This window comes from Anolis sagrei, chromosome 9, assembly GCF_037176765.1.
Source record: "Anolis sagrei isolate rAnoSag1 chromosome 9, rAnoSag1.mat, whole genome shotgun sequence".
Lineage (NCBI taxonomy): Eukaryota > Metazoa > Chordata > Lepidosauria > Squamata > Dactyloidae > Anolis > Anolis sagrei.
This window is the reverse complement of record NC_090029.1, coordinates 155,192-183,094: the sequence shown is the minus strand read 5'-3', so window position 1 is coordinate 183,094 and position 27,903 is coordinate 155,192. Positions and strand designations below refer to the sequence as shown.

The window sequence follows — 27,903 nt, the reverse complement described above, 5'->3', positions numbered from 1 at the left end:
GTTGTTGTAGGTTTTTTCGGGCTATATGGCCATGGTCTAGAGGCAGTCTCTCCTGATGTTTCACTTGCATCCATGGCAACCTCACTACCTCTGAGGATGCTTGCCATAGATGCAGGCGAAATGTCAGGAGAGAATGCCTCTAGAACATGGCCATATAGCCCGAAAAAACCTACAACAACCCAGTGATTCCGGCCATGAAGGCCTTTGACAATACATTGAACATTACATTTCTATTTATATAGATTGTCCTCCCAACTCTGTTATATGCCTGCGAAATGGGTGTTGTAGTTTGAAAAGGTCTTTAGCCTTCTCTGCCGACCAAATGGCAACACCCATGATTCCATAGCATTGAGCCATGGCAGTGAGAGTGAGGTCATAACTGCATTAATTCTGCAATGTAGACACTCTTAGTGATCGGAAATCACCACTGAACTCGGAAAATGGTCATACTCGCACTATGCATTAACAACAACACAAAAGCATAGAAGGAGATGATGATGAAACATCCAACAAAGCATGGAGAAGGGGAGGGGCGCCTTGGCAAGCGCAAACAAGGGAACAATGCGCATTAATTATGTATTCCTGTCCAAGCCTTCTTCCTGCGGCTCCTTCTCCTTTGGCCCAAGGACACCCGCCTGGACACTCGGACATGGCTCCGGTCGGATCCCCCTTTGACTGGATGCATTGGGCTCTTGACATTTGCGGGATCCTTGTTCCCAAAGCGGCACACGCCAAAATCCACATATTTGCCTTGGCTGGGCGGCGTGTGCCTGGCTGCCAAGCTGTTCAAAGCTACTCGGGGGGACGTAATGCGCCCTAATCGCAACAACAACTGCTCTTCTGATCCTCGCTTTCTTTCTCTGCCTTGCGAGCTGTCACTTTCCACTGTTTTATCTCAGTAACATGGCTCGCTTTTTGTTATTTTTTAAAGAAAAGACACAAAAGGAGATCTTGGCTGATATAACGGAGGAATTAAACGCTGTCATGTGACGTGGTTGCGTGGAAGTGACAGGCGCTGACAGATTGCTAAGTGCACAGTGGGCGGTGGGAGCGGGAGGGGGGGGGGACCCATAAATTAAGCAAAAACACTCGATGGCTGTGAAGCTGCCCCCCCCCCCCCAAGCTGGCACCATCCAGATGGGTCGCACTATGACTCCCATCACCCACAAACAGCTGGCTGGTGGATGATGGGAATTGTTGTCCAATGAATCTGGGATGGGATGAGAATCATTCTGGATTTGCAAAGCTCAGAAATAACTTACTGTATTCTCTACTGACGGCCATAGTGTTTGGATGCATCCGTTCACCATGCGTAGTGCAAACATGAGTGGAAAATGAGGAACTGATCGTGGAAATCCACATCCACAAAGGGCCCACATTGCACAGTTGCAACCGTTACTTTCAATGCAATTCTGCAATGTTGACACTTTGTTGATGTTGATTTCTGTAATCCAGTGGTTCTCCACCTTTCTAATGCCGTGACCCCTCAATACAGTCCCTCCTGTGGTGGTGACCCCCAACCATAACATTGTTTTCGTTGCGACTTCATCATAGTCCTTTTCCTACTGTTATAAATCATAATGTAAATACCAGATATGCAGGACGTATTGTCATTCACTGGACCAAACTGGGCACAAATACCCAATGCACCCACATGTAAATGCTAGTGGGGTTGGGGGAGGATTGATTTTGTCATTTGGGAGTTGTAGTTGCTGGGATTTATAGTTCACCTACAATCAAAGAGCATTCTGAACTCCACCAGCGAGGGATTTGAACCTAATTTGCCACACAGAACTCCCAAGACCAACGGAAAATACTGGAAGGGTTTGGTGGGTATTGACCTTGAGTTTGGGAGTTGTAGTTCACCTACATCCAGAGAGCACTGTGGACTCAAACAATGATGGATCTGAACCAAACTTGGCACAGATACCCAATATGCGCAAATGCGAACACTGGCGGAGCCTGGGGAAAATAGGGAGCTTGACTTTTGGGAGTTGTAGTTGCTGGGATTTATAGTTCATTACAATCAAAGAACATTCTGAACTCCACCAACGATAGAATTGGCTCAAACTTCCCACATGGAATCCCCATGACCATCAGAAAATACTGCGTTTTCTGATGGTCTTTGGCAACCCCTCTGACACCCCTTTGCAACCCCCTCAGGGATCCCAACCCCCAAGTTGAGAAACACTTCTATAGATTGGCAGCATTGCATATATACTGAGTTTAGGAATGGCGAGATTATTGTACCAGCTGCTCTCCTCTCTCTTCTGAATTGAGTGCAATTTGCTTGCTTGTTTGTTGATATATTTTATTTATTTATTTATTTCGAACATTTTTACCCCGCCCTTCTCAACCCCTGGGGGGGGACGGGGACTCAGGGCGGCTTCCAATTGGCAACAATTCGATGCCGCATATAAAATACAAACAACAATTATAACAGTTAAAAGCATAAACATTAAGACATAAAAATTAAAACAGTATACTTACAACCCATTAAGCTATTGCCAGTCTGGTGGTTATTTATCTAGCCATATACTATTGGGTACTCCGTTTAACTAATCCAAATCCATTTCCAATCGTCCCTTAACCTAATTGCCCAAAGGCCTGGTCCCACATCCATGTTTTGATCTTCTTTCTAAAGGTGAGGAGGGATGATGATGACCTAATTTCCCCGGGAAGTAAATTCCACAGGCGGGGGGGGGGGGGGGGGCACCACCGAGAAGGCCCTGTCCTTCGTCCCTGCCCAATGTGTTTGAGACAGAGGCAGGGCCGAGAGCAGGGCTTCCCCAGAAGATCTTAAACTTCAAGGTGGGACGTAGAAGGAGATATGTTCGGACAGGTACTGATGTATTGTTGTATTTGTATTTGACGGGCTTGGCCTCATGTAAGCCGCCCTTCCAGGAGATAGTGACAGGTGTTGTGGCTGAGCTATTTTCTGAGGATGAGGATGATGGGATTCAGATTCCTGTTGGGTTTCAGCTTCCTGGCTCTTTGTCTGTGCCTCAAATCTCTGAGCCTGCTTCTGAGGCTCCCACAGACAGTGCAGCGTCAACACAGCTGTTTTCACCAGAAAGGAATTTTAATGAAGGAGATAGCGAGCAGGTGCCTTCCCACGATGATACCAAAAGTGCAGATAAGGATTTGACCCAAGAAGCTCACCTTGATCTCCGGTTCAGGTGGAGTTTGCGTCTGGCAAGCAGACGAGAAGCCAGCTCGGTGAAAGGTCATCGCAATGCTTTTATGATGCTGAGAGCCTAATGTTTTGATGTTAGGCCTCCTGGAAACACTGTGAAAGCATCAGTTCAACGTAGCTTACTACCCTGAAAGCTTCATGGAATCATCTTAGCCTGGAAAGCAGTACACTTGGGATTTCTTGCATGGTGATTCATGGGGCAATTGTTTAATTGCTTGTACCTGGGACTCTGGGTTGAACTTTGCCAATAGGATTCTGTTCCAAGATCTTTGGAACTATATTCTGCTTTTAACCTTAATCTTTGGAATTTTGCAATGCTTATTCTTTATTTTGACTTGGATTTTCTCCTCTGTAAACTATAAAACCACAGCTCTTGTGTGGTGGTGTTTGGAAGCAAGATGAAGCTTACTCTGAGTTGCAACAACGGGGTATAAATAAAATTTTATTATTTATTATTATTATTAGATGGCAAGGCATTGTTTTACTCTGAACTCATTTTGCAGCAACTGGTTAAAGAGGGCGAGTAGGATGAAGGGAGAGAGGGAAAGCGGGACATTTCAAAGGCACGAGAAAGCGGGATGGTAGAGGATGATCCGGGGCCGTCTTGGTCAAAGTGGGTCAACTGGATCTAGGCCTGGGTGTGTCCTGTGGGCCTCACCAGCTGTGCCCACTCTCCCTCCGTCGGCTTTTCTGGCCAATGCATGGATTAATTGGCACTGTTTTGGGTTTAAAATTAATGTGACACCCCTCCCCCCCGCCCCTTTTGCCCAGTCTTAAGCATTTATTTATCTGGAATTGCATGTAAAATGTGCCTGAAATCCAAAGGGATTCGAGCAGAAAGCAAACATGGGTCAGCACGGCTTCAGGTTGTGAAAGGCTGGCGGCTGAATGGAGGAGTGCTAGGTGGTCATGACCCCCCGCCCGGCCCCTTTCTTCCCCCCAAAGAAGCCTTGATTGCGGGGAAATTGCAGAGGGGGGAGGGAGGGAGAGGATAACCACCGAGATGGGACTCGCTTTGTTAGACAGCTAATGAGGGGGAGACAGCCAGTCCAGGGCTAAGTGAGACGCAGAGAGGGAATGAAGGAGAGAAAGGACTGCTTTTGGGGGGGAAATGTGTCGGTTTCTGCTCCCATTCCCCCCAGGGAGGGTTTAGGGGGAGGTAATTGAATTAGGAACACGGGTGGCAAGTGCTGGCCGCCATCTCTGCCGCATGAAAGACATGCAAAGGGAGTCTTGCTCACATCATCTCTCAGCCCAGCCAAACCCAGGACCCATCTGCTCCTTCGTTCAACCCGGGAATAATTCATAAGGAGGCGGAAAAAACTGTTGCATTTTGCATGAATGCCACCGCGTTGCCCCTCCCCCCCCCCCCCCCCCCCAGCTAGTCCAATCCCGGCTCCCTTCGGATGTCGAGGGACCTGGTCCGGGGTCAAGGGCTTCCCGGCCTAATGAAATGGTGGCAAGAGTCACATCTGGCAGGAGTAATGAGGCGCACATCAACCTCGGAGGCTTCGCATCACTACATTTATTCTTTCATAGAATCATAGAATCAAAGAATCCTAGAGTTGGGCCATCTAGTCCAACCCCATTCTGCCAAGAAGCAGGAATATTGCATTCAAATCACCCCTGGCAGATGGCCACCCAGCCTCTGTTTCAAAGCCTCCAAAGAAGGAGCCTCCACCACACTCCCTCCGGGGCAGAGAGTTCCACTGCTGAACGGCTCTCACAGTCAGGAAGTTCTTCCTCGTGTTCCTCGTGGAATCTCCTCTCTTGTAGTTTGAAGCCATTGTTCCATTGCGTCCTCGTCTCCAGGGAAGCAGAAAGGAAGCTTGCTCACTCCTCCTCCCTGTGGCTTCCTCTCACATATTTATACACGGCCTTTATCATATCTCCTCTCAGCCTTCTCTTCTTCAGGCTAAACATGCCCAGCTCCTTAAGCCGCTCCTCATAGGGCTTGTTCTCCAGACCCTTGATCATTTGAGTCGCCCTCTTCCTCTGGACACTTTCCAGTTTGTCAATATCTCTCTTGAATTGTGGTAATACAATATAATAATACTAATAATAACATGTTCTTCCTCATGTTCAGACGGAATCTCCTCTCTTGTCGTTTGAAGCCATTGTTCCCTTGCGTCCTCGTCTCCAGGAAAGCAGAAAACAAGCTTGCTCCCTCCTCCTCCCTGTGGCTTCCTCTCTCATATTGATCCATGGCCGTCATCATATCTCCTCTCAGCCTTCTCTTCTTCAGGCTAAACATGCCCAGCTCCTTAAGCCGCTCCTCATAGGGCTTGTTCTCCAGACCCTTGATCATTTCAGTCGCCTTCCTCTGGAACATTCCAGCTTACAGTCAATATCTCTCTTGAATTGTGGTGAATTGGACACAATATTCCAGGTAAAGTGGTCTAACCAAGGCGGACTAGAGCATGGGGAGCAGGACTTCCCTACATCTAGACACTAGGCTCCTGTTGACGCAGGCCAACATCCCATTGGCTGTTTTTGCCACCACATCACATTCCTGGCTCATGTTCAGCTTGTGGTCAGTACATAAATAAATACAGTAAATCAATACAGTAAATAAATAAATAAATAAATAGGCTTTTATAGCTGTCGCATCACACTGTTGACTCACATTCAGCTTGTGGTCTCCTAAGGTTCCTAGGCCCCCTTCACATGGACCATTTACAATCCAAGTGTCACCCATCCCATATGGGTGACACTTGGATTGTCACCCATCCCATGTCCGAACGGATCTCCCTCTACGTCCCACCTCGAAGTTTAAGATCTTCTGGGGAGGCCCTGCTCTCGACCCCGCCAGTCTCTCAAGCGAGGCTGGCGGGGACGAGAAGCAGGGCCTTCTCAGTGGCGGCCCCCCGCCTGTGGAACTCACTCCCCGGGGAAATCAGATCGGCGACCTCCCTCCTAGCATTTAGGAAAAGACTAAAGACCTGGATGTGGGACCAAGCTTTTGGTCACCCTGACAATTAACTCAAGGACCTGGAAATGGACAAAGAGAAATGGAGCAGAACTGACTTACGGACTCTGATATATGGACCCTGACATGAGATTGTTTTTAGATTTTTAGGATTTTACTATGTATTGATGTTTTAATTTAAGTGTTGAATTGTTATTTTTTGTACTACTTGTTGTGTGTTCGGGCATCTAATTGTGCCCTCCCCTGTAAGCCGCCCTGAGTCCCCCCCGGGGTGAGAAGGGCGGGGTATAAGTGAATGAAATAATAAATAAATAAATATCTCTGCATTTGATTTTGGTTGCCTGAGTCTAGGATTGTCCATTTCTCCCTGTGGACTCTTGTTTTGTTAGAGAAGGCGAGGCCAGAGAGGAAGCCCTGGGGTGAGTGAGCTCAACACACAGAGGTGTCACGTATTTACAGTAAATAAACACAGTAAATAAATAAATAGGCTTTTATAGCTGTCACATCACACTGTTGACTCACACTCAGCTTGTGGTCTCCTAAGACTCCCAGACCCATTTCACAAGAACCACTTTCAAGCCAAGTGTCACCCATCCCATATCTCTGCATTTCATTTTGGTTGCCTGAGTCTCAGACTGTCCATTTCTCTCTTGAGGCCAGAAAGGAAGCCGTGGGGTGAGTGGGCTCCACACATAGAGGTGTCCTTGTGATAACGCCACCAGCGCTCCTCATTACGGGTCGCGTTGCGCCCTTGAGATCCCCCCATTGCCAGAGCGGGAAGCGGCGCTGGCCACTTTGCCGCCAACCATCCGCAGCGACCAATTTAAGGAATTAGGAAGGGATTAGGGGCAAATGAACCGATCTTATGCGCCAAGCACGCCCGTGAATGCAAAGCGGGAACAGGGAGAGATTGGCTTTGGCTGGGAATGATTGAAGTCTCCTCGCGCCGTATCCTCTCCAATTAGCAACCCACCCTTGCTTACTTAAGGAGCAGCTGGCGAGTGCCATTGCCGTGCGCTGCGGATGATGAGTTTCCCCCAGAGCGGCCTCCTAATAGATTTGTACGGTCACAACGAGAAGGTGTCACTCGGTAGCCGTGGCCGTGGTAAGAGCTGGATTGTGACGGAAAGACCAAATGGCTTATTACTTCAGATTGGGGAGAATGGCGTGGGTCTGTGCGCATACGTTATATGGGGCCATCCTTTGTATTGTCTTCTGGCAGAGTCGCGATGTCCAGAATATCCGACAACAAGGAGATATTCACCACGTAATCCTCTTGCTTTCCAGAATGCCAAGGATGCCTCAACCCAGGGTGGGGGGGAATCACAGGCCCTCCGGATCGATGAATCCATCAGCCAACCAATCAACTGAAATTGTGACCTATATCTTGCCCTTTCTTGGGGTGGCCTACCTTTAAAATCAATTTATGCTATTAAGGTTGGAAGCTATTTATTTATGTATTTATGTATTTACTAGCCGTTCCCTGCCACGCGTTGTCGTGGCCAGTTCCATGAGTTACCAAGCAGAAAATAGGTGGAATGATGAGATGGATGGATTTGTCTGTTTGGTGGCGGGATCCTACCCCGTCTGATTAAGGAAGGTTGGCATTCCATATCACGGCGAATAATAGAGACTGGTGGCCCTTTCCTCCTTGACATCCTCTGACCTTCTCACCAACTCCCTTCCTGACGTTGTGTGTTCCTTTCAGCGTCCAGACGCCTTCCTGAATGCCTCGACCACCGATGGCCTTCCCCTCCTGGACACGGACCTTGTGGGGCAGCTTGGGACGATCAAGGAGCCGTGGGCCCGGCCGTCTTCCAAAGCGGAAGCCAAGAACAGCCTCGTCCTTGTGCCTCACCACAACGTGAGTGTTTCCTTTATTGCATTGCACTCGTGCATTACACAGGTTACGGTTTCCCTGAGTAGTACACACACTGAGTAGTGCAATCGTGAGTCGAAAATGAAAAACTAATTGTGGAAATCCATATCAATTGCACAGTTGCAACAGTTACTTTCATCACAATTGTGCAATGTTGACACTTTGATGTTCAATTCTGTAATGCAGTGTTTCTCAATCTTCCTGATGCCGCAACCCCCAATACAGTTCCTCATGTCGTGGTGACCCTCAACCATAACATTATTTTGGTTGCTACTTCACAACTGTCATTTTGCTCCTGTGATGAATCATCATGTAAATATCTGATATGCAGGATGTATTTTGATTTGCTGGACCAAATTTGGCACAAATACCCGCTACGCCCAAATTTGAATACTGGTGGGGTTGGGGTGGGATTCATTTTGTCATTTGGGAGTTGTAGTTGCTTGGGATTTATAGTTCACCTATAATCAAAGAGCATTCTGAACTCCACCAACAATGGAATTGAATCAAACTTGGCACATGGAACTCCCAAGACCATCAGGAAACACTGGTTTAGCAGGCACTGAACTTGAGTTTGGGAGTTGTAGTTCACCTACATCAAGAGAGAACTGTGGACTCAAATAATGACCAAATTTGGCATGAACAGTCAATATGCCCAAATGTGAACACTGGTGGAGTTTGGGGAAAGATAGACCTTGATATTTTGGGAGTTGTAGTTGCTGGGATTTATAGTTCACCTACAATCAAAGAGCATTCTGAACTCCACCAATGATGCAATTGAACCAAACTTGGCACACAGAACTCCCAGGACCATCAGAAAACACTGGTTTAGCAGGCATTGAACCTGAGTTTGGGAGTTGTAGTTCACCTACATCCAGAGAGCACTGTGGACTCAAACAATGACCAAATATGGCATGAACAGTCAATATGCCCAAATGTGAACACTGGTGGAGTTTGGGGAAAGATAGACCTTGATATTTTGGGAGTTGTAGTTGCTGGGATTTATAGTTCACCTACAATCAAAGAGCATTCTGAACTCCACCAATGATGGAATTGAACCAAACTTGGCACATGGAACTAGGAAACACTGGTTTAGCAGGCATTGAACTTGAGTTTGGGAGTTGTAGTTCACCTACATCCAGAGAGCACTGCGGACTCAAACAATGATGGGTCTTGGGCCAAATTTGGCATGAGCAGTCAATATGCCCAAATGTGAACACTGGTGGAGTTTAGGGAAAATAGACTTGACATTTGGGAGTTGTAGTTTCAGGGATTTATAGTTCAAAGAGCATTCTGAACCCCACCAATGCTGGAATTGAGTAGAGAATGACTGGTCTAGATCTTATCCTCGAAGACCTTTGGGTCCATTATTGTCTCGTCCCGCCCAACACTAAAAGCACTCCAAATTGGTCCTGTCAGCAGATACGGCGTCCTGACCCCATTTAGAAGCACAGGTTTCAGGTCTTCCAGAGTGATAACGAGTATTCAATTCTGAATCCATTTACCCGATTCATTGCTATTACGGCTGCATTAGTCTTGAGCCCTCGCGGCCTCCTGCGGCCTTTCCCTTTCAGCCCTGCGGAGAGACGGCTGACATCAGCAAAGCCTGGCGGTTGATAACATCATGTCACTGGGTTACCAGAGACATGGCTGGCCAAGTGAAGGCCTTCTGCCCTCCACCCACCTGGATTTTGCTTTTCCTTTTGTAAAATGACATGTCATTACAGCCCTGGCAATTAAACACCCGGGAGAGCGCGGAGGAGAAAGAGAGGGGCGCGACGGCTGATTACGAGGCCGCTTTTTGAGAGCCTGCCGAGCTCTTTAAAACCATGAGGACTCCATTCACCAAACTCTGCCTTTTTTTCTGGTTGTAGACCAGTTGTGCAGAACTGCCGCAAATTTGGCTTTGCCTCCATTGTTGTTTGAATGAGATGGCGGTAATTGCAGGGCTCTGTGGGACTTGCCTTAATAGCAGCAAGCGGGGAAGTAAAATGCAAGCGGCATTCCTTGCAGCAAGACCTTCCTTGCAGATAGCCACTGGCCTCTCTGTGTGTTGGGGATCGAGCTTGGAAAAGGTCCTTTGTGGCATTCAAAAGTGACCCCTTCAAAGCTCTATGTTGGGGTTTACTGACCATTGGCGTGAGGCAAGGTGTGACGACCTTTCGCTACTTCATGTCCTTTTATGGGTGTCTTTTTACGTGTGACGATGTGGGGGGGGGGGGAATATTTTCTTTTAAATCTTTTTACTGCCTTGTATTGATGTATTTTCTCCTTTTTAAATTGGCTGGGGCTTACTTGTGAGCTTTTTCCTTGAGGCTTTTATATTACAGGCTTGAGACACTCTTGTAGTAAACCAAGTAACAAAGTTTATTTATAGCTTCTGGCTCCAACGCTTATAGTTACATTTGCGTGTTCTGTTACAGCAGTGCTTCTCAACCTCCCTAATGCCACGACCCCTTAATACAGTTCCTCATGTTGTGATGACCCCCAATCAGCAAATTATTTTCATGACAACTACACAACTGTAATTTTGCTACTGTTATAAAGCATAATATAAATATCTGATATGCAGGATGTATTTTCATTCACTGGACCAAATTTGGCACAAATACCCAATACGCCAAAATTTGAACACTGGTGGCGTTGGGTGGGGGAATCGATTTTGTCATTTGGGAGTTCTGGTTGCTGGGATTTATAGTTCACCTACAATCAAAGAGCATTCCAAACTCCACCAATGATGGAATTGAACCAAACTTGGCACACTTGACCAAGAGAAAATACTGGAAGGGTTTGGTGGGCACTGACCTTGAGTTTTGGAGTTGTAGTTCACCTACATCCCGAAAGCACTGTGGACTCCAAGAATAATGGATCTGGACCAAATTTGGCATGACAATCAATATGCCCAAATGTGAACTCTGCAGGAGTTTGGGGAAAATAGACTTTGACATTGGGAGTTGTAATTACTGGGATTTATAGTTCACCTAGAATCAAATAGCATTCTGGACCCCACCAAGGTTAGAATTGGGCCAAACTTTCCACACAGAACCCTCATGACCAACAGAAAATACTGTCTCTTTGGCAACCCCTCTGACACCTCCTTGCGACCCCTCCAGGGGTCCCAAACCCCAGGTTGAGAAATGCTGTGTTACAGTCTTGAGTCTTACATTCAATATCATTCACTTAGTTAACTTTTCTTATCAAACTTCAACTGTTTCACATCAACAAATATGTTACTTTTTCATACATTCTTGACAGGACTATATTCCGCCTTAAACCACACTGGCACTTCTTTATTTTCCTTAAAACTTAAGCTCCATTTTCCTAACTGCTTTTCTCTCACAGATTTTCCTAACCGTCCTTCACAAACAGGAATCCCTAACTCAAACTTTTTGACTCTTTAACTGCCTATTTTTAAACTTAGCTCCGCCCCTTTGGAATGTTCAGCTCTCTTCTCCCCAACTGCCATTCTGGCTCAGCGGCCCTTTCAAATCCTGGCCTACACTCATCTGCATACGACCAATCGGCTGCACGTATGCAAATTAATCTTGCCTCTATTGTTGCTACCCTATTTTTGCCAATTCTGCCACATTGCAACATAGAGCTATACATCAACAATTTAACATAGATCAACAAATTCGCTACACAAGGCAATGCACTGGGACTAAAGCCATCAGGGCCCTTCTGCCCAGCTTCTCGTAGCAAACAAGAGGGTTTTTCTGTGTGCTCTCCAACTGTCCTGATGTGACCGGCACACTCCTGGTTAATCCTCCATTGTCCCACTTTCCCAGCCTCTTTTGAAATGCCCCCAGTATCCCATGCCAACGAGCCTGTTGTCTATGGATGCCTTGCTGGCATGTCTCCAGGGGCACCGTTTACCTCCCCGTGAAAGTGGTACCTATTTATCTACTCACATTGCTGTTTAGGTAAGCAGAAGAACTAGGGCTGACAGCAGGAGCTCACCCTCACCTGTGGTTTGAACTGCCAATCTTCTGGTCAGCAAGATTTTCTTTAGCTGGTGGTTCTAACCTGCTGTGCTAACCGCGGCTCCCTCATGTCCTGTTCTCTAAAGCACAGAAAACAAGCCCCACCCCCTCAAAATGGCACCTCCTTTCCAATATTTAAATGTAGCTCTCACGTCCCCTCTCGGCCTTCTTTCCGCCAAGCTAAGCACATCAGCTTCCTAAGTTGTTCCTCATATGGCTTGGCTTCCAAACCTTCTCTCTTCTCTGGACACCTTCCATCTTGTCCATCTCCTTCTTGAATTGAACGGACATGGGATTATTCCAGGTGAAGTCTGAGCAAAGTTTACCTGTCCGAACGTTTACCTGTCCCAGTTTACCTGTCCTGTATGAGCTATACAGGACAAGGCTATTAAGATCCTTTGGTGGGGCCCTGCTCTCAGTCCCGCCACTTTCGCAATTGTATCTGGCAGGAACGAGAGACAGGGCCTTTTTTGTGGCGGCCCCTCCGCTATGGAACTCTCTCCCAATTGAGATCAGATCTGCCCCCTCCCTCCTGTCCTTCAGAAGGTCCTTTTTGGCATTCAAAAGTGACCCCTTTGAAGCTCTATGTTGGGGTTTATTGACCACTAGCTGTACCCGCCACGCGTTGCTGTGGCCAACCTTCCCTCCATCTTTCTCTCCTTCTTTATTCTCTCCTTCCCTCCCTCCCTCTTTCCCTCCTTCCCTCTTTTTCTTTCTCTTCTTTCTTCCTTCGTTACCTGCTTCTTTTCTCGCTTCCTTTGCTCTTTGTTTCCATCCTTCCTTGCCTCCTTCTTTCTTTCCTTCCCTCTTGCCCTCCCTCCCTCTTTCTCTTTTGTTCCTTCTCTCCTTCCTTCCCTCTTTTACTTTTTTATTTCCTTCTCTCCTTCCTTCCTTTCTTCTCTACCCTTCTTTCTTTCCTTCTTTCTCTCCTTCCCTCTTTCTTTCCCTACTTCTCTCTCTCCTTCTCTCCTTCCTTCCTTCCTTCCTCCTTCTCTGCCTTTCTTTCTTTTCTTTCTTTCTTCCTCTCCTTCCCTCCTTCTTTCCCTCCTTCTCTACCTTTTTTTCTTTCATTCTCTCCTTCTTTCCCTCCTTCTCTCTCTCCTCTCCTTCCTTCTTTCCTTTTCTACCCTCCTTTCTTTCTTTCTCTCCTTCCCCCCTTCTTTCCCTCTTTCTCTCTCTCCTTCTCTCCCTCCTTCCTTCTCTACCCTTCTTTCTTTCCTTCCTTCTCTCCCTCCTTCTCTCCTTCCTTCCTTCCTTCCTTCCTTCCTTCCTCCTTTTCTGTGTATGTGTTTTGTGTGTATATATGCATATATGTGTGTATATATGTGTTTGTGTATATATGTGTGTGGTTTTCTGCATGCATTGTAATATATTTTGGGGGTGGGGTTTTTTTTTTGGACTTTTTAAGTCCCTTCCGTTGTGTTTTTTCCATGTTTTTATGACTGATGGACACTCGTTGGCCTGATACGTGTCTTGTGTCCAAATTTGGTGTCAATTCATCCAGTGGTTTTTAAGTTCTGTAAATCCCACAAACGAACATGACATTTTTATTTATATAGATTGCCGTGAGGCAAGGCACTGCACGGGCACTAAAGCCATGGGGGCCCTTCTGCCCGGCTTCTCGTAGCAAACAAGAGGGTTTTTCTGTGTGCTCTCCAAGTGTCCTGATGTGACCGGGACACTCCTGGTTAATCCCCCGTTGTCCCACTTTCCCAGCCCGGTGGAAATGCTCCCATTTCTCTTTCCTAGAGAGATCATGTTAATCAAATCCGCATGTGTTAAACCCACAAATGTGGGTGGTTGGCTGTGCTGAAGTCTGTCCCTTTGTCTTTAGTGTTTGCATGTTTTCGAGCATGAATGGGCCCTGAAATAGCAGTGGTGGCTAATACGGCCACGCCAGTGGAGAAATGAATCTGCTCCAGGGTCAGAGTTAATTCAGATTCTTAAGGGAGCTCTCCAAGGTACGGAATCATTTTGCCATTGGGAATCAGCACCTTGGAGAGCTCCTTTGGCCTGCAATGTATCACCTGAATTCACTGACCATCTGTCGCACACAAGGGCTGGATGGGCACCTTTGAACCAATCTCACACTCCAGACTCAGGCTTGATCAAACTGCGGTCCTCTAACCTTCACACCATCTTTACGGCATTCCTCCCTCACATATTTCTCTCGCCCCACAGCAAACATATTGATGTCCACATCTCTTCCCTGTTCATTTAAGCACCGAATCGGTGCCTGAATATGAATGTCTTGATCGTCCAAGAGAAACATTGTTTTGTTTTTTAAAAAGGAAAACTACTTGTGTGGTAGAGAAAAGCCTGTTTGCTCATGTTTTCTGCTACATTCCTCCCCATTTCATCGTCTGCTGCCTGCATGTAAACCTGTGGCTCTCTGTGCTCACACAAAAAAAGCACATTTCTCATTCCGCATGGTGGAATAAAGCTGGCAATAAGGCAAAAAATCTCTTTTCCCCCCTTTCACTCCTCTCCCCCCCCCCCCCACTCTGAGCCATTCAATCCAGGGAGCATTATTGCTTCACCTTTCATTATATACAAGTTAGCTTCATCGGCAGCATAATAGGAGAACACAATAAACCATTCCAGCTCTTGCTGTGGAGAGGGAGTCGCTAGCCCAGCAAATGGCGTATTATTCATAAGGCAAAAAATATATATGTTAGGTCGCCGAACTGAGTTTCGTTCTGGCTGAGTCAGGCCCACGCAGGATCAGGCCCACACACAGGATCTGGGAAATGTTATTCCTCGAATGTGAGGTGGCCCCTTGCCCCCCATCCCGAATACGGTAGGGTTAGTCAAGACAATAGCATGCCGTTACCTGTCTTCAAGGCATTTTGCCAATCCAAAAAGGTGCAGGCGAGGAAAAATCCATTTGCATCGCCTATGTGAGAACAAAGGGTGGTTTTTCCTCTTTTTCCTGAAATGCAGCTTCAACCATTTGTGTTCATTACACAAAAGTAGTTGTGGTGTTCATGCCAATTGAGTGATAAATGCACTCCGGGTTTCAGATTTCTCTAAGGCGCTGAAGCCCAATCCTTTGGTTGCAGAGCTCTCCAAGGTGCTGAAGCCCAATCCTCTGGTTGCAGAGCTCTCCAAAGTGCTGAAGCCTAATCCTCTGGTTGCAGAGCTCTCCAAAGTGCTGAAGCCCAATCTTTTGGTTGCAGAGCTCTTCAAGGTGCTGAAGCCCAATCCTCTGGTTGCAGAGCTCTCCAAGGTGCTGAAGCCCAATCCTTTGGTTGCAGAGCTCTCCAAGGTGCTGAAGCCCAATCCTCTGGTTGCAGAGCTCTCCAAAGTGCTGAAGCCCAATCTTTTGGTTGCAGAGCTCTTCAAGGTGCTGAAGCCCAATCCTCTGGTTGCAGAGCTCTCTAAAGTGCTGAAGTCCAATCCTTTGGTTACAGAGCTCTTAAAGATGCCAAACCACAACCGGTGGTTTCAGAGCTCTCCAAGGTGCTGAAAATACCATTTGGGCTAAAATGCCGCTTTAACCACTTGTGTTCTTTACCCAAAAGTAGTTGCAGTGTTCATGTTAGTTTGGTGATATATGCACTCTGGGTTTTAGAGCTGAATTTCAATATTTTGGGTTCAGTGGTCTCCAAGGTGCTGAACCACGACCTTTGTTTTCTGAGTTCTTCAAGGTGTCGTATCACAAACCTTCTGCTTCAGAGTTCTCCAAGGTGCTGAACCCCCAGTCCTTTGGTTTCAGAGCTCTCTAAGGTGCCAAGCCCCAATCGTTTGGTTTGAGGTCTCCAAGATGCCCAACTCCAGTCTTTGGCTTTGGAGCTCTCCAACGTGCTGAACCAAATCCTTTGGAGAGCTCCTTAAGGTTCAAATTGAACCTTCAAAGAATGGCCTAAAGCACAGAGCAGATGGACAGCCACACGTGCACATACCAAGCTGCACCATTCTCCTCCAACATGATGTGGGTCAGTCAAGTTGAAAGAAGCTCTCTTGACTTCCTGCACTTGGTTATGCTTAGATACATATGATTTCCTTCTTCTGGTCTATTTCGGGGACGTTCTTGGACATCCCTGTGACTTTCTATGCTCCGTCACATTGGAAGAAGTCCCTTGGTTTCCTGTCCTCTTTTATGCAGGAGGAAATTCATCCAATATAGGCTTCATTGTGTCAGAGGAAGAGGATAGCACCTTGTTGTTATGAGAGAAAGATTATTGAACTACCTGTTGGAGTTGTACAAGGCCTTTAGCCTTCTCTATCAAAAAATGCTGGTGCTTCACTGAACTACAATTCCCAGAAGTCAACAGCATTAAATAATAAATAAAGCACCCTCCCAAAGTTCATCATCCATTGTCAAGATTAGAGCCACTGTGTTTGATTCAAAGCGGTAGCTTTCGCAAGTTTCCTGAATTATCCCACAAGTCTCTCAACGACTGGCAAATATTTTGGAAATTGAAAACTACAGTGACAGGGCTGTGTTGTTTGCTTGGTTTGCAAACCAAGCAAACCAAGGCTGGCCCAAACAACATGCTTTGTTGGGACCACTTGCAAATCCAGTTTGCCATTGCCACAGTGCCATCTAGTGGTGGATCAATGGAAGATCCACTTAGAAGCACTCCGGTTCCATGACTGCCACACCCCTTCTGGGTGTTTTGCAAGTATGACATTTAATTAGAAATGCTCAATCTGGGCGGCATCATGCAATCCAAACCCTCCCAACAGATGGCCATCCAGCTTCTGCTTAAAACCCTCCAGAGAAAGTGGCTTAAATCTCAGGTGGAGCAAAAGCACAATTATTTTTTGTAACACAAGAGGCTCAGGATCTTTGGTAGCTCTTATTAAGTTGGGGCTAAAGCCGAGAGTGGATTCACTGATGCAGCAACATGGAATCTAGCCGCCTTCTGCAGGCAATGAGGAAAAGTAATAGAAACAGAGTCCGGAGGGGCGCCGCTCTGACGCCATTTCCCAACAAAATGCATGTTCATAAACCAGCCCAATTCTTTTTCTGGCAGATTGTAGAGGCGTGTTAAAGTGATTGCAAATATAGAATCATAGAATCAAAGAGTTGGAAGAGACCTCCTGGGCCATCCAGTCCAACCCCATTCTGCCAAGAAGCAGGAATATTGCATTCAAATCACCCCTGACAGATGGCCACCCAGCCTCTGTTTAAAAGAAGGAGCCTCCACCACACTCCGGGGCAGAGAGTTCCACTGCTGAACGGCTCTCTTCCAGAGCTAATAATAATGTCTATTGTACATCTGAAAAGAAACGATTGGGGATCAACAGGATAAGTAAGGCAAGGGGAGCTTCTCCATCCTGCGAGGCTTGATGGCTTCCACTTTGGTCTGGAGTTCTGCCATGGATGGAACCCATAAGGATTAGCTCAGTAATGGGCAAACCCAAGCCCAGGGGCCAGGTGCGGCCCCTTGGCCTCTTTTCTCGGGCCCTCCTCTCTCTCACTACCCTGTCCTTCTTTCCTTCTCTCTTTCCTTCCTCCTTCCTTCCCTTAGACCCTTTTCCCCTTCCTCCTTTCCCTCTTTTCTCTCTCCTTCCCTCTCTCCCTTTTCCCTTTCTTCCTTCCTTCCCTCCCTTTCGCCTTTCCTTCCCTCTTCTCTCCCTCCTTCCCTCTCTCCCTCCTTCCTTCCTTCCCTTTTGTCTTTCCTTCCTACTTTCTTTCCTCCCTCTCTCCATCCTCAGTTTCCTTATTAGGAACTTGTTGCTTCACCAGTTCCCATGCAAGGCTTCCATCGCCCTCTGCCGGCTTCAAAATGTCAGAGAGAGAGAATTGATTCAGCCAGGATGCTTCAGTCAGGAGGTCACGGAGGGAATTTGGGATGTCTTCATGCCGTCAGAAATTGACTCCTGACATAATAATAATAATAACAACACTTCATTTATATTTTGCCCTTCTCCCTGTGGAAACTCAAAGAGTGGATTACAGTGTATACAGATACCGGCAAACATTCAATTCCTTGTTACAATACAATGAGCCACACAAACACAAACAAAGGCAAAGGCTTCTCCTTTCATTTCTGGCTTTGGAGGCGGTGCTCATCTCTATCTCCGGGGGAGGTGCTGTTCTCCACTTCCAAGGTGAGGGGCCAGCGTCACTACCTCCTGGCATGACTGCGTGGAGCGTCTTATGCCTTTCTCACCTATTGATCTACTCACATTTGCATGTTTTCCAAGTGCTAGCTCACCCCGTCGCATGGACTAGAACTGCCAACCTTCAGGTCAACAACTTAGACTACTGCAATGCTCTCGACATGGGGTTGCCTTTGAAGACTGTCCGGAAGATCCAAATGGTCCAATGGGCAGCGGCCAGGTTGGAAGCAGGGGCGGCGCTCAGAGACCATACAACTCCTCTGTTGCACCAGCTTCGTGGGTGCCAATCTGCTTCCAGGCACAATTCAAAGTGCTGGCTTTAGCCTATAAAGCCCTACACGGTTTCGGTCCATCTTACTTATCTGAACATATATCCGGCCCTCCTCTGGCGGGGACGAGAGACAGGGCCTTCTCAGTGGTGGCCCCTCGGCTGTGGAATGCCTAGAGAGATAAGATCAGCCCCCTCCCTCCTGACCTTTCGAAGAAAGGTGAAAACCTGGCTTTTCGAGCAGGCCTTCCAAATACGGCATAGATAATTGATATTATGGACAAGTGATGATGCAACTGGACAATAATTGGATACGGAGATGCTTTGATAATGTTTTTTAATGCTGTGTATGGTTTTTATATATTTTTATTGCTGTTCGTGTTTTAATGGTATTTACAATTGTTGTAATTGTTGTAACTTTTCTGGCATCGAGTTGTTGCCTATTGTTTACCACTCCAAGTCGCCCTTGGGCCGAGAGGGGCGGTAGTAAATAAGCGTAGCAAATAAATAAGTAAGTAAATTCCGCAGCACAAGAGTTTAACCCTCTGCACCACATTACTTATTTCACATTACTTCACATATGGAATTTGCACAAATCCAAAACCTGCTGCAGGATCTCAGCTTTGGATTTTTGCAAACTATCAGAAAACTTCCAGAAAATCCAAAACTTTGGTTTTGTATAATTTTTGAAAATGCAAGATTTGGCTCTTCCAGACTTCCAGGACTTTGGATGCGCTTCCAAGGAACGGATCCAGTTCCCTTTCCGTAGGTGCGAACAAGCTGTCGCGGAGACACGGTTGGGAGCGCGCTGCTGCGTTCTGCCAGCTCAGCAACGCTTTGCCAGGCTTGTTGTGTTTGTCGGGAAGAGTTGATTGCGGCGCGATTTACGGCTAATTCTGTCAGCAGAAACAGACCGTTTTAAGCAATAATTAACAGCCCGAATGAAAGAAGCTCATTAGCTGTTGTTGTCGCTAGCTCGTTAACAAGCCCAAATTATTTTCTGCTAATTAGAATTCGGCGCCAAGCGGAAAATGCTGGCCAAACCAAAGGAAGACACAGGATGTATGGAAGAGCCACATTCACATACATCACGAGGCTCCGGGGAGAGAGATGTCTGAAAATTATTGTTTTCTTGCTTAATTAACCAAAACACGATATTGATATAATCAGTGCGGAATGCAGAGAGGCCCGAAGCGGTGTGGACAAGTTGCGTTTGGTGGTTTGGTGAATAGACTGGAGATCTTGTCGTATCAATAAGTGAAACCTATAAAAGAAACAGACAGGAACCTCTTCCGCCTCCGGGAAATGAGTTACGGGCTTGTGGGAGGGGGGGGGGACATTATAGCAACACCTGTCATGGGAAAACGGGGGAGGATAATGGGATTTCATGCCTCCGCCAGCAGTCATTCCATAAACGACAGGGACTCGGGTGGCCTTAAGACCATCAGAATGAAAGCGCAAGCCACTGGAACCAAATTGTCCGCACTATAAAGCCGAACCAAAGTGCTGACAAAGAAAATGAGGGATTGAAAGGGAAGTGTTCAGACAAGGAGAAGAGATCGAGAGTGGTTCTTGGGGTTTTCGGGCTATAGAGCCATGTTCTAGAGGCATTTTCTCCTGACGTTTCACCTGCATCTATGGCAAGCATCCTCAGAGGTAGTGAGGTCTGTTGGAACTAGGACAATGGGTTTATATATCTGTGCAATGACATGAGGACTAAGGGGTCGCAGCATCAAGAAGGTTGAGAAACTATGCAGTAAAGAGAATCTCAACCCCTGAAACCCGAGTTGCAATTTGGATTTGGAGTCCTCGTGGACAGCAAGTTAAACATGAGCCACGAATGTGATGTGGTGGCAAAAAAGCCAAAGATATTTTGGCCTGCATCAAGAGGAGCCTAGTGCCTAGATCCAGGGAAGTCATGCTCCCCATGCTCGATTCTGCCTTGGTTAGACCACTTTACCTGGAATCACATTGTGTCCAATTCTGGGCACCACAATTCAAGAGAGACGTTGACTCTAAGCTGGAATGTGTCCAGAGGAGGGCGACTAAAATGATCACAGGTCTGGAGAACAAGCCCTATGAGGAGCGGCTTAAAGAGCTGGGCATGTTTAGCCTGAAGAAGAGAAGGCTGAGAGGAGATATGATGAGGGCCATGTATAAATACGTGAGAGGAAGCCACAGGGAGGAGGGAGCAAGCTTCCTTTCTGCTTCCCTGGAGACTAGGACGCAAGGGAACAATGGCTTCAAACTACAAGAGAGGAGATTCCATCTGAACACGAGGAAGAACTTCCTGACTGTGAGAGCCTTCATTAGCATTAGAAGGCCTGGCTGAGCGTGGGGGCATCTTTTGTTGAGAGGTGTTAAGATGTGCCTGGTTGTTTCCTGCAAAACAGCAAAACAGCAGAGAGGAAACAACCAGGCACATCTTAACACCTCTCAACAAAAGATTCCCCCAGGCGCAGCCAGGCCTTCAAATGCTAATGAAGGTGGTCAGTTGAAACATTCACACCCAGCTCCAGCAGAGAAGAGCTCTTTGCCCCTCCCCAGTCATTGCACAGATATATAAACCCATTTTCCTAGTTCCAACAGACCTCACTACCTCTGAGGATGCTTGCCATAGATGCAGGCGAAACGTTAGGAGAAAATGCCTCTAGAACATGGCCATATAGCCCAAAAAAACCCACAAGAACCTAGTGATTCTAGCCATGAAAGCCTTCGACAATACACAGATCGAGAGTGCATCGACAGCAGGGGTCCTCAAACGAAGGCCCGGGGGCCGGATACGGCCCTCCAAGGTCATTTACTCAGCCCTCAGGCTCAGGGTCAACCTAAGTGCTGGTTTTGACCTACAAAACCCTCTACGGCTCCGGCCCAGCATACCTGTCCGAAGGTATCTCCTTCTACGTCCCATATCGGAGTTTAAGATCTTTTGGAGAGGCCCTGCTCGCAGCCCCACCTTTATCGCAAGTGAGACTGGCGGGAACGAGACAGACAAGGTGGCTTCGTATCTCCAGACCACCAAGAACTTGCCACAATGTATTAGGATGCACACAGTCAAAGGCTTTAGAATGGTCGGTCAAACAGATGAGAAGGTCCTAAATGGCTCTCCTGCCCCCCACCCCATTCTAGGTCATTGAGAGAAGGAAATCTCTCACGCCAGCAGACATAGTGGTGGCATGAAACCATTTTAGATGGGTTAGGGATCAGCTGGTTTTCCCTGTCATAGGCAGTAAGAGCACCTAGAGCTTCAGAAAACTTCTGTTCTACCATCTCAAAGCTCCCTGCTTGGGCGGTCATGGCATGATCATCAGCATAGATGAAGCTCTCTGTCCCTTCTGGCAGTGGCTGGTCATTTGTGTAGATGTTGGAACATGGATGGAGCAAGCACGCTCCCCGGAGGCAGGCCGTTCTTCTGTTTCCGCCATCTGCTTCTCTGGCCCTGGAACTCCACAAAGAAGCTCCTGTTTTGTAGCAGGTTTCCTATGAGGCGGGTGAGGTGGTCGTCCTTTGTGATACTATACATTTTTCTCAGGAGGAGGCGGTGGTTCACAGTCTCATAGGCTGCTGACAGGTCTATGAAGACAGCTCCTGTGATCTGCTGCCTTCCAAAGCCATCTTCTATGGGCTGAGTCAGGTTCAGCACTTCGATGTGCAGCTTTTGCCTTTTCTGAAGCCAGCTTGCTGTGGGATCAGACAGGGTTCTATTTTTTCCATAATTCTATGCAAAATAAGTCTCTCCAGAACTTTGTAGAAGTCATCTGTGTAGATGTTGAACATGGATGGAGGAAGCATTCTCCCCTAAGGCAGGCCCTTCTTCTGCTTCCGCCATCTGCTTCTCTGGCCCTGGAACTCAACCAAAAAGCTCCTGTTTTGTAGCAGGTTTCCTATGAGGCGGGTGAGGTGGTAATCCTTTGTGAGATTATACATTTTTCTCAGGAGGAGGCAGTGGTGGTTCACAGTCTCATAGGCTGCTGTGAACCACCGTTAAACAGACGAGAAGGTCCTAAATGGCTCTCCTGCCCCCCACCCCATTCTAGGTCATTGAGAGAAGGAAATCTCTCACGCCAGCAGACATAGTGGTGGCATGAAACGGTTTTAGACGGGTTAGGGATCAGCTGGTTTTCCCTGTCATAGGCAGTAAGAGCACCTAGAGCTCCGGAGAGCTTCTGTTCAACCATCTCAAAGCTCCCTGCTTGAGCGGTGATGGCACAATCATCAGCATAGATGGAGCTCTCTGTCCCTTCTGGCAGTGGCTGGTCATGTGTGTAGATGTTGAACATGGATGGAGCAAGCACGCTCCCCTGAGGCAGGCCGTTCTTCTGTTTCCGCCCTCTGCTTCTCTGGCCCTGGAACTCAACAAAAAAGCTCCTGTTTTGTAGCAGGTTTCCTATGAGGCGGGTGAGGTGGCCGTCCTTTGTGATATTAGACATTTTTTTCAAGCGGAGGTGGTGGTTCACAGTATCATAGGCCGCTGTGAACCACCGTAAAACAGACAAGAAGGTCCTAAATGTCTCTCCTACCCGCCCCCCCGCCCCCCGCCCCATTCTAGGTCATTGAGAGAAGGAAATCTCTCACGCCAGCAGACACAGTGGTGGCATGAAACCTGGGCAGGAGGGATTTCTGTCGTCATCCTTCCCCCCCCCCACCCCCCCTCCATCACCCACAATGGTTTCTTGTTTCCTCCCTCCACCTTATCTCCAAAGAACAGACCCAGTAGAACGAGACCCAACGAGGAGATGTTCCTGTGTGGGGAGACTTCAATGGGTGTAATCCACCGCCTTTAACTCCCTTGTTCACGCCCTATCAGCACCCGGCAGACGGGTCTGATGCCCATCTCAGAAATTACGGCCTTTGTGTTGGGGAACGGGGAACACGCACAGAGGCGCATCTCTATGAAACCAGCCTCGGCCGAGATTAAATGTTTTCCGATACAATCCAATTAACTCTCATGCTATGGACATAATATACCGCCCTCCTTGGCATGCACGCCTTCCTTCCTTCCTTCCTTCCTCCCTCTTCCCTCCTTTTGCTCATCTGCAAGGCCGTCTCTTCTCAGCTGCAGAGATGAAGGCAAACCACGTGCGAGTTCACCGCTAGTTGAATCAGATAAAAGTCAATTAATTGCCAACGAGACCTCATTGGGGCCAGGCACCGAGGGAGGAGACGGTGGTGGGAACGGAGGGGGGATCCTGATGGGGATCGGTCCCTAGGGATCCATTTCCAAAGCGATTGGAGCTCACATCCTCAAGGTTGTCTTCCCTCCCCACTGACTGGGGTCAATGTAAAGGCGACCCTATGAAATCTCCCTTTGATTTGGGGCTCTAAAACCATTAGCCAGGATTAATCGCTCTTCGCAAAACCGTTGCGTCAACAAAAGACCCACATCCAAAGGCACGGCTTCCATCGATTATGAAATTCGTACTTTTTAAGGCAGAACGATGGAGTGAAAAAGCATTTGGAAATCTAAATTGCAAATAGGGTTTCAGGGGTTGAGATTCTCTTTACTGTATTTTTTCTCAACCTTCTGAATGCCACGAACCCTTTGAATCCTAGAGTTGGAGGAGACCTCCTGGGCCCTCATCCAGTCCAACCCCATTCTGCCAAGAAGCAGGAATATTGCATTCCATCACCCCTGACAGATGGCCATCCAGCCTCTGTTTCAAAGCTTCCCAAGAAGGAGCCTCCACCACACTCCCTCCGGGGCAGAGAGTTCCACTGCTGAACGGCTCTCACAGTCAGGAAGTTCTTCCTCATGTTCAGGTGGAATCTCCTCTCCTGTAGTTTGAAGCCATTGCTTCACGTCCTGGTCTCCAGGGAAGCAGAAAGGAAGCTTGCTCCCTCCTCCTCCTCCCTGTGGCTTCCACTCACTTATTTATACATGGCTATAGTGTCTCCTCTCAGCCTTCTCTTCTTCAGGCTAAACATGCCCAGCTCCTTAAGCCGCTGCTCATAGGGCTTGTTCTCCAGACCCTTAGAATCATAGAATCCTAGAGTGGGAAGAGTCCTCCTGGGCCATCATCCAGTCCAACCCCATTCTGCCAAGAAGCAGGACAATCACATTCAAAGCACCCCTGACAGATGGCCATCCAGCCTCTGTTTAAAAGCTTCCAAAGAAGAAGCCTCCACCACACTCCCTCCGAGGCAGAGAGTTCCACTGCTGAACGGCTCTCACAGTCAGGAAGTTCTTCCTCATGTTCAGGTGGAATTTCCTCTCTTGTAGTTTGAACTCATTGTTCCATTGCGTCCTAGTCTCCAAGGAAGCAGAAAACAAGCTTGCTCCCTCCTCCTCCCTGTGGCTTCCTCTCACATATTTATACATGGCTCTCATCATGTCCCCTCTCATCCTTCTCTTCTTCAGGCTAAACATGCCCTGCTCCTTAAGCTGCTCCTCGTAGGGCTTGTTCTCCAGACCCTTGATCATTTCAGTCGCCCTCTTCCTCTGGACACATTCCAGCTTAGAGTCAATATCTCTCTTGAATTGTGGTGCCCAGAATTGGACACAATATTCCAGGTCAAGTGGTCTAACCAAGGTGGAATAGAGCATGGGGAGCATTACTTCCTTAGATCTAGACACTAGGCTCCTCTTGATGCAGGACAACATCCCATTGGCCTTTTTTGCCGCCACATCACATTCCTGGCTCTTGTTTAACTTGCTGTCCACAAGGTTTCAGGGGTTGAGATTCTCTTTACTGCATTGTTCCTCAACCTTTCTAATGCCACGAACCCTTAATACGGTTCCTCATGTGGTGGTGACCCCCAACCACAACATTATTTTTGTTGCTGCTTCATAACTGTTGTTTTGCTCTCGTTATGAATTGTAATGTAAATATCTGATAGGCAGGATGCATTTTCATTCACTGGACCAAATTTGGCACAAATACCCTTCGACAAATCAATACCCCATACACCCAAATTTGAATACTGGTTGGGGTTGGGGGCAGGAGGGGGGTTGATTTTGTCATTTGGGATTTATAGCTCACCTACAATCAAAGGGCATTCTGAACTCCACCAATGATGGAGTGAACCAAACTTGGTACACAAAACTCCAAAGAACAACAGAAAATACTGGAAGGGTTTGGTGGGCATTGACCTTGAGTTTGGGAGTTGTAGTTCACTTACATCCACAGAGCACTGTGGACTCAAACAATGATGGATCTGGACCAAACTTGGCATGAATCTTCAATATGCTCAAATATGAAGTCTGGGGGAGTTTGGGGGAAAGAAACCTGGACATTTGGGAGTTGTAGTTGCTGGGATTTATAGTTCACCTACAATCAAAGAGCATTCTGAACACCAATGATGGAATTGAACCAAACTTAGCACACAAAACCCCTATGACCAACGGAAAATACTGGAAGAGTTTGGTGGATATTAACCTTGAGTTTGGGAGTTGTAGTTCACTTACATCCAGAGAGCACTGTGGACTCAAACAATGATGGATCTGGACCAAACTCGGCACCAATACTCAATATGCTCAAATATGAACACTGGGGGAGTTTGGGAAAACAGACTTGGACATTTGGGAGTTGTAGTTGCTGGGAGTTATAGTTCACCTACAATCAAAGAGCATTCTGAACCTCACTGATAGAGTGTTTTTGTATGTTGTCGGCATTGAATTGCTGCCCTTGTAAACCGCCCTTTGGGGATTGAGAAGGATGGGGTAGAAATGTTGGAAATAAATAAGTAAAATCCTGATGCTAAAGTTTTATGTATTCCTTTGTTAAAATACTATGTGTATCCCTTAGCTAAAGGTCTCAGGGCAGCACCTGCGACAACTGAAGGATGTCCTGCTCCATTATTGTCACTCCTTCTTCCCATCCATCCATCTCTTTCTTCCTCCATCAGATGTTATTCCGTCTTTCCTTTCTTATCAGTCATGTCAGCGACGTCAGCGATAACCTTGTAGCGGAGGTTTGGCTGTCTGTTTGTTTTCTAATCCATCTCCTGCTTGGATTGTCCACTCTTGCGGGTGCCAAAAAAGAACAACCCCTCCATCTCTTTTCCTTCCGTTCAGACAACTTCATCCAGTTTCAAAGAATCAATGCTCACATCCTCGCAGACTCTTCGGCTTTATCTCTTGTGATTCTCAACATTAGATGGTTCCTTGCCTCGGCTGACAATATATTATTTTGTCGAAGGCTTTCATGGCTGGAATCACTGTGTTGTTGTAGGTTTTTCAGGTTATATGGCCATGTTCTAGAAGCATTCTCTCCTGATGTTTTGCCTGCATCTATGGCAAGCGTCCTAAGAGGTTGTGAGGTCACAGATGCAGGTGAAACGTCAGGAGAGTACGCTTCTAGAACATGGCCTGAAAAACCTACAACCCATTTATTTATTTATCTAAAACATTTATATTCTGCCTTTCAGAACCATGGCTTCAAACTCCAAGAGAGGAGATTCCATCTGAACAAGAGGAAGAACTTCCTGACTGTGAGAGCCGTTCAGCAGTGGAACTCTCTGCCCCGGAGGGAGTGTGGTGGAGGCTCCTTCTTTGGAAGCTTTTAAGCAGAGGCTGGATGGCCATCTGTCAGGGGTGATTTGAATGCAATATTCCTGCTTCTTGGCTGAATGAGGTTGGACTGGAGGATGGCCCAGGAGGGCTCTTCCCACTCTGGATGGCCCATGAGGCCTGCTTCAAAGCCTCCAAAGAAGGAGCCTCCACCACACTCCCTCCGGGGCAGAGAGTTCCACTGCTGAATGGCTCTCACAGTCAGGAAGTTCTTCCTCATGTTCAGATGGAATCCCTCTCTTGTAGTTTGAAGCCATTGTTCCCTTGCGTCCTCGTCTCCAGAGAAGCAGAAAGGAAGCTTGCTCGCTCCTCCTCCTCCCTGTGGCTTCCTCTCACATATTTATACATGGCCTTCATCATGTCTCCTCTCAGCCTTCTCTTCTTCAGGCTAAACATGCCCAGCTCCTTAAGCCGCTCCTCATAGGGCTTGTTCTCCAGACCCCTGATCTGCTCCCTCCTCCCTGTGGCTTCCTCTCACATATTTATCCATGGTCCTCATCATGTCTCCTCTCAGCCTTCTCTTCTTCAGGCTAAACATGCCCAGCACCTTAAGCCGCTCCTCATAGGGCTTGTTCTCCAGACCCTTGATCCTTTGAGTCGCCCTCCTCTGCACACATTCCACCTTGTCAACCAGTTTATCAGGAGACCCCAAAGGTTCAACCAGTCCAGCCCACTGCCATGAAGGAAGACACAATCAAATCACTCCAGGCAGATGGTTATCCAGCCTCTGCTTATAAACCTCCAGAGAAGAGGGCTCCACCTTATCATCATCATCATCATCATCATCATCATCACCAATAATGGGGAAAGATGGGAGGCCTTTACCTGTGTTTATGTCCTGTCTGTTTGTGTTAATTGCATAATGTCACTGAATGTTGGCCATATATTTGTGCTGATATCCACGCTGAGTCCCCTCGGGGAGACAGACGGATCTGGCCAGAGTGGTCCATGCCTTGGTCACCTCTAGATTGGACTACTGTAATGCACTCTACATGGGGCTGCCCTTGAAAACGGCCTGGAAATTTCAATTGGTTCAGCGGGCGGTGGCCAGGATGTTAACTGGT

The 27,903-nt window shown here is 47.3% G+C and overlaps 1 protein-coding gene across 1 annotated transcript in view; it reads left to right on the top strand.

The window, feature by feature from the left end:
• CCDC33 (coiled-coil domain containing 33) overlaps nt 1–27,903 on the top strand; it is a 183,742-nt gene that overhangs the window by 120,385 nt on the left and 35,454 nt on the right. The window contains exon 13 of the mRNA XM_067471185.1: nt 7,834–7,989. Within this exon, the coding sequence (XP_067327286.1) occupies nt 7,834–7,989 (156 nt within the window). The remainder of the gene's footprint in view (nt 1–7,833; nt 7,990–27,903) is intronic.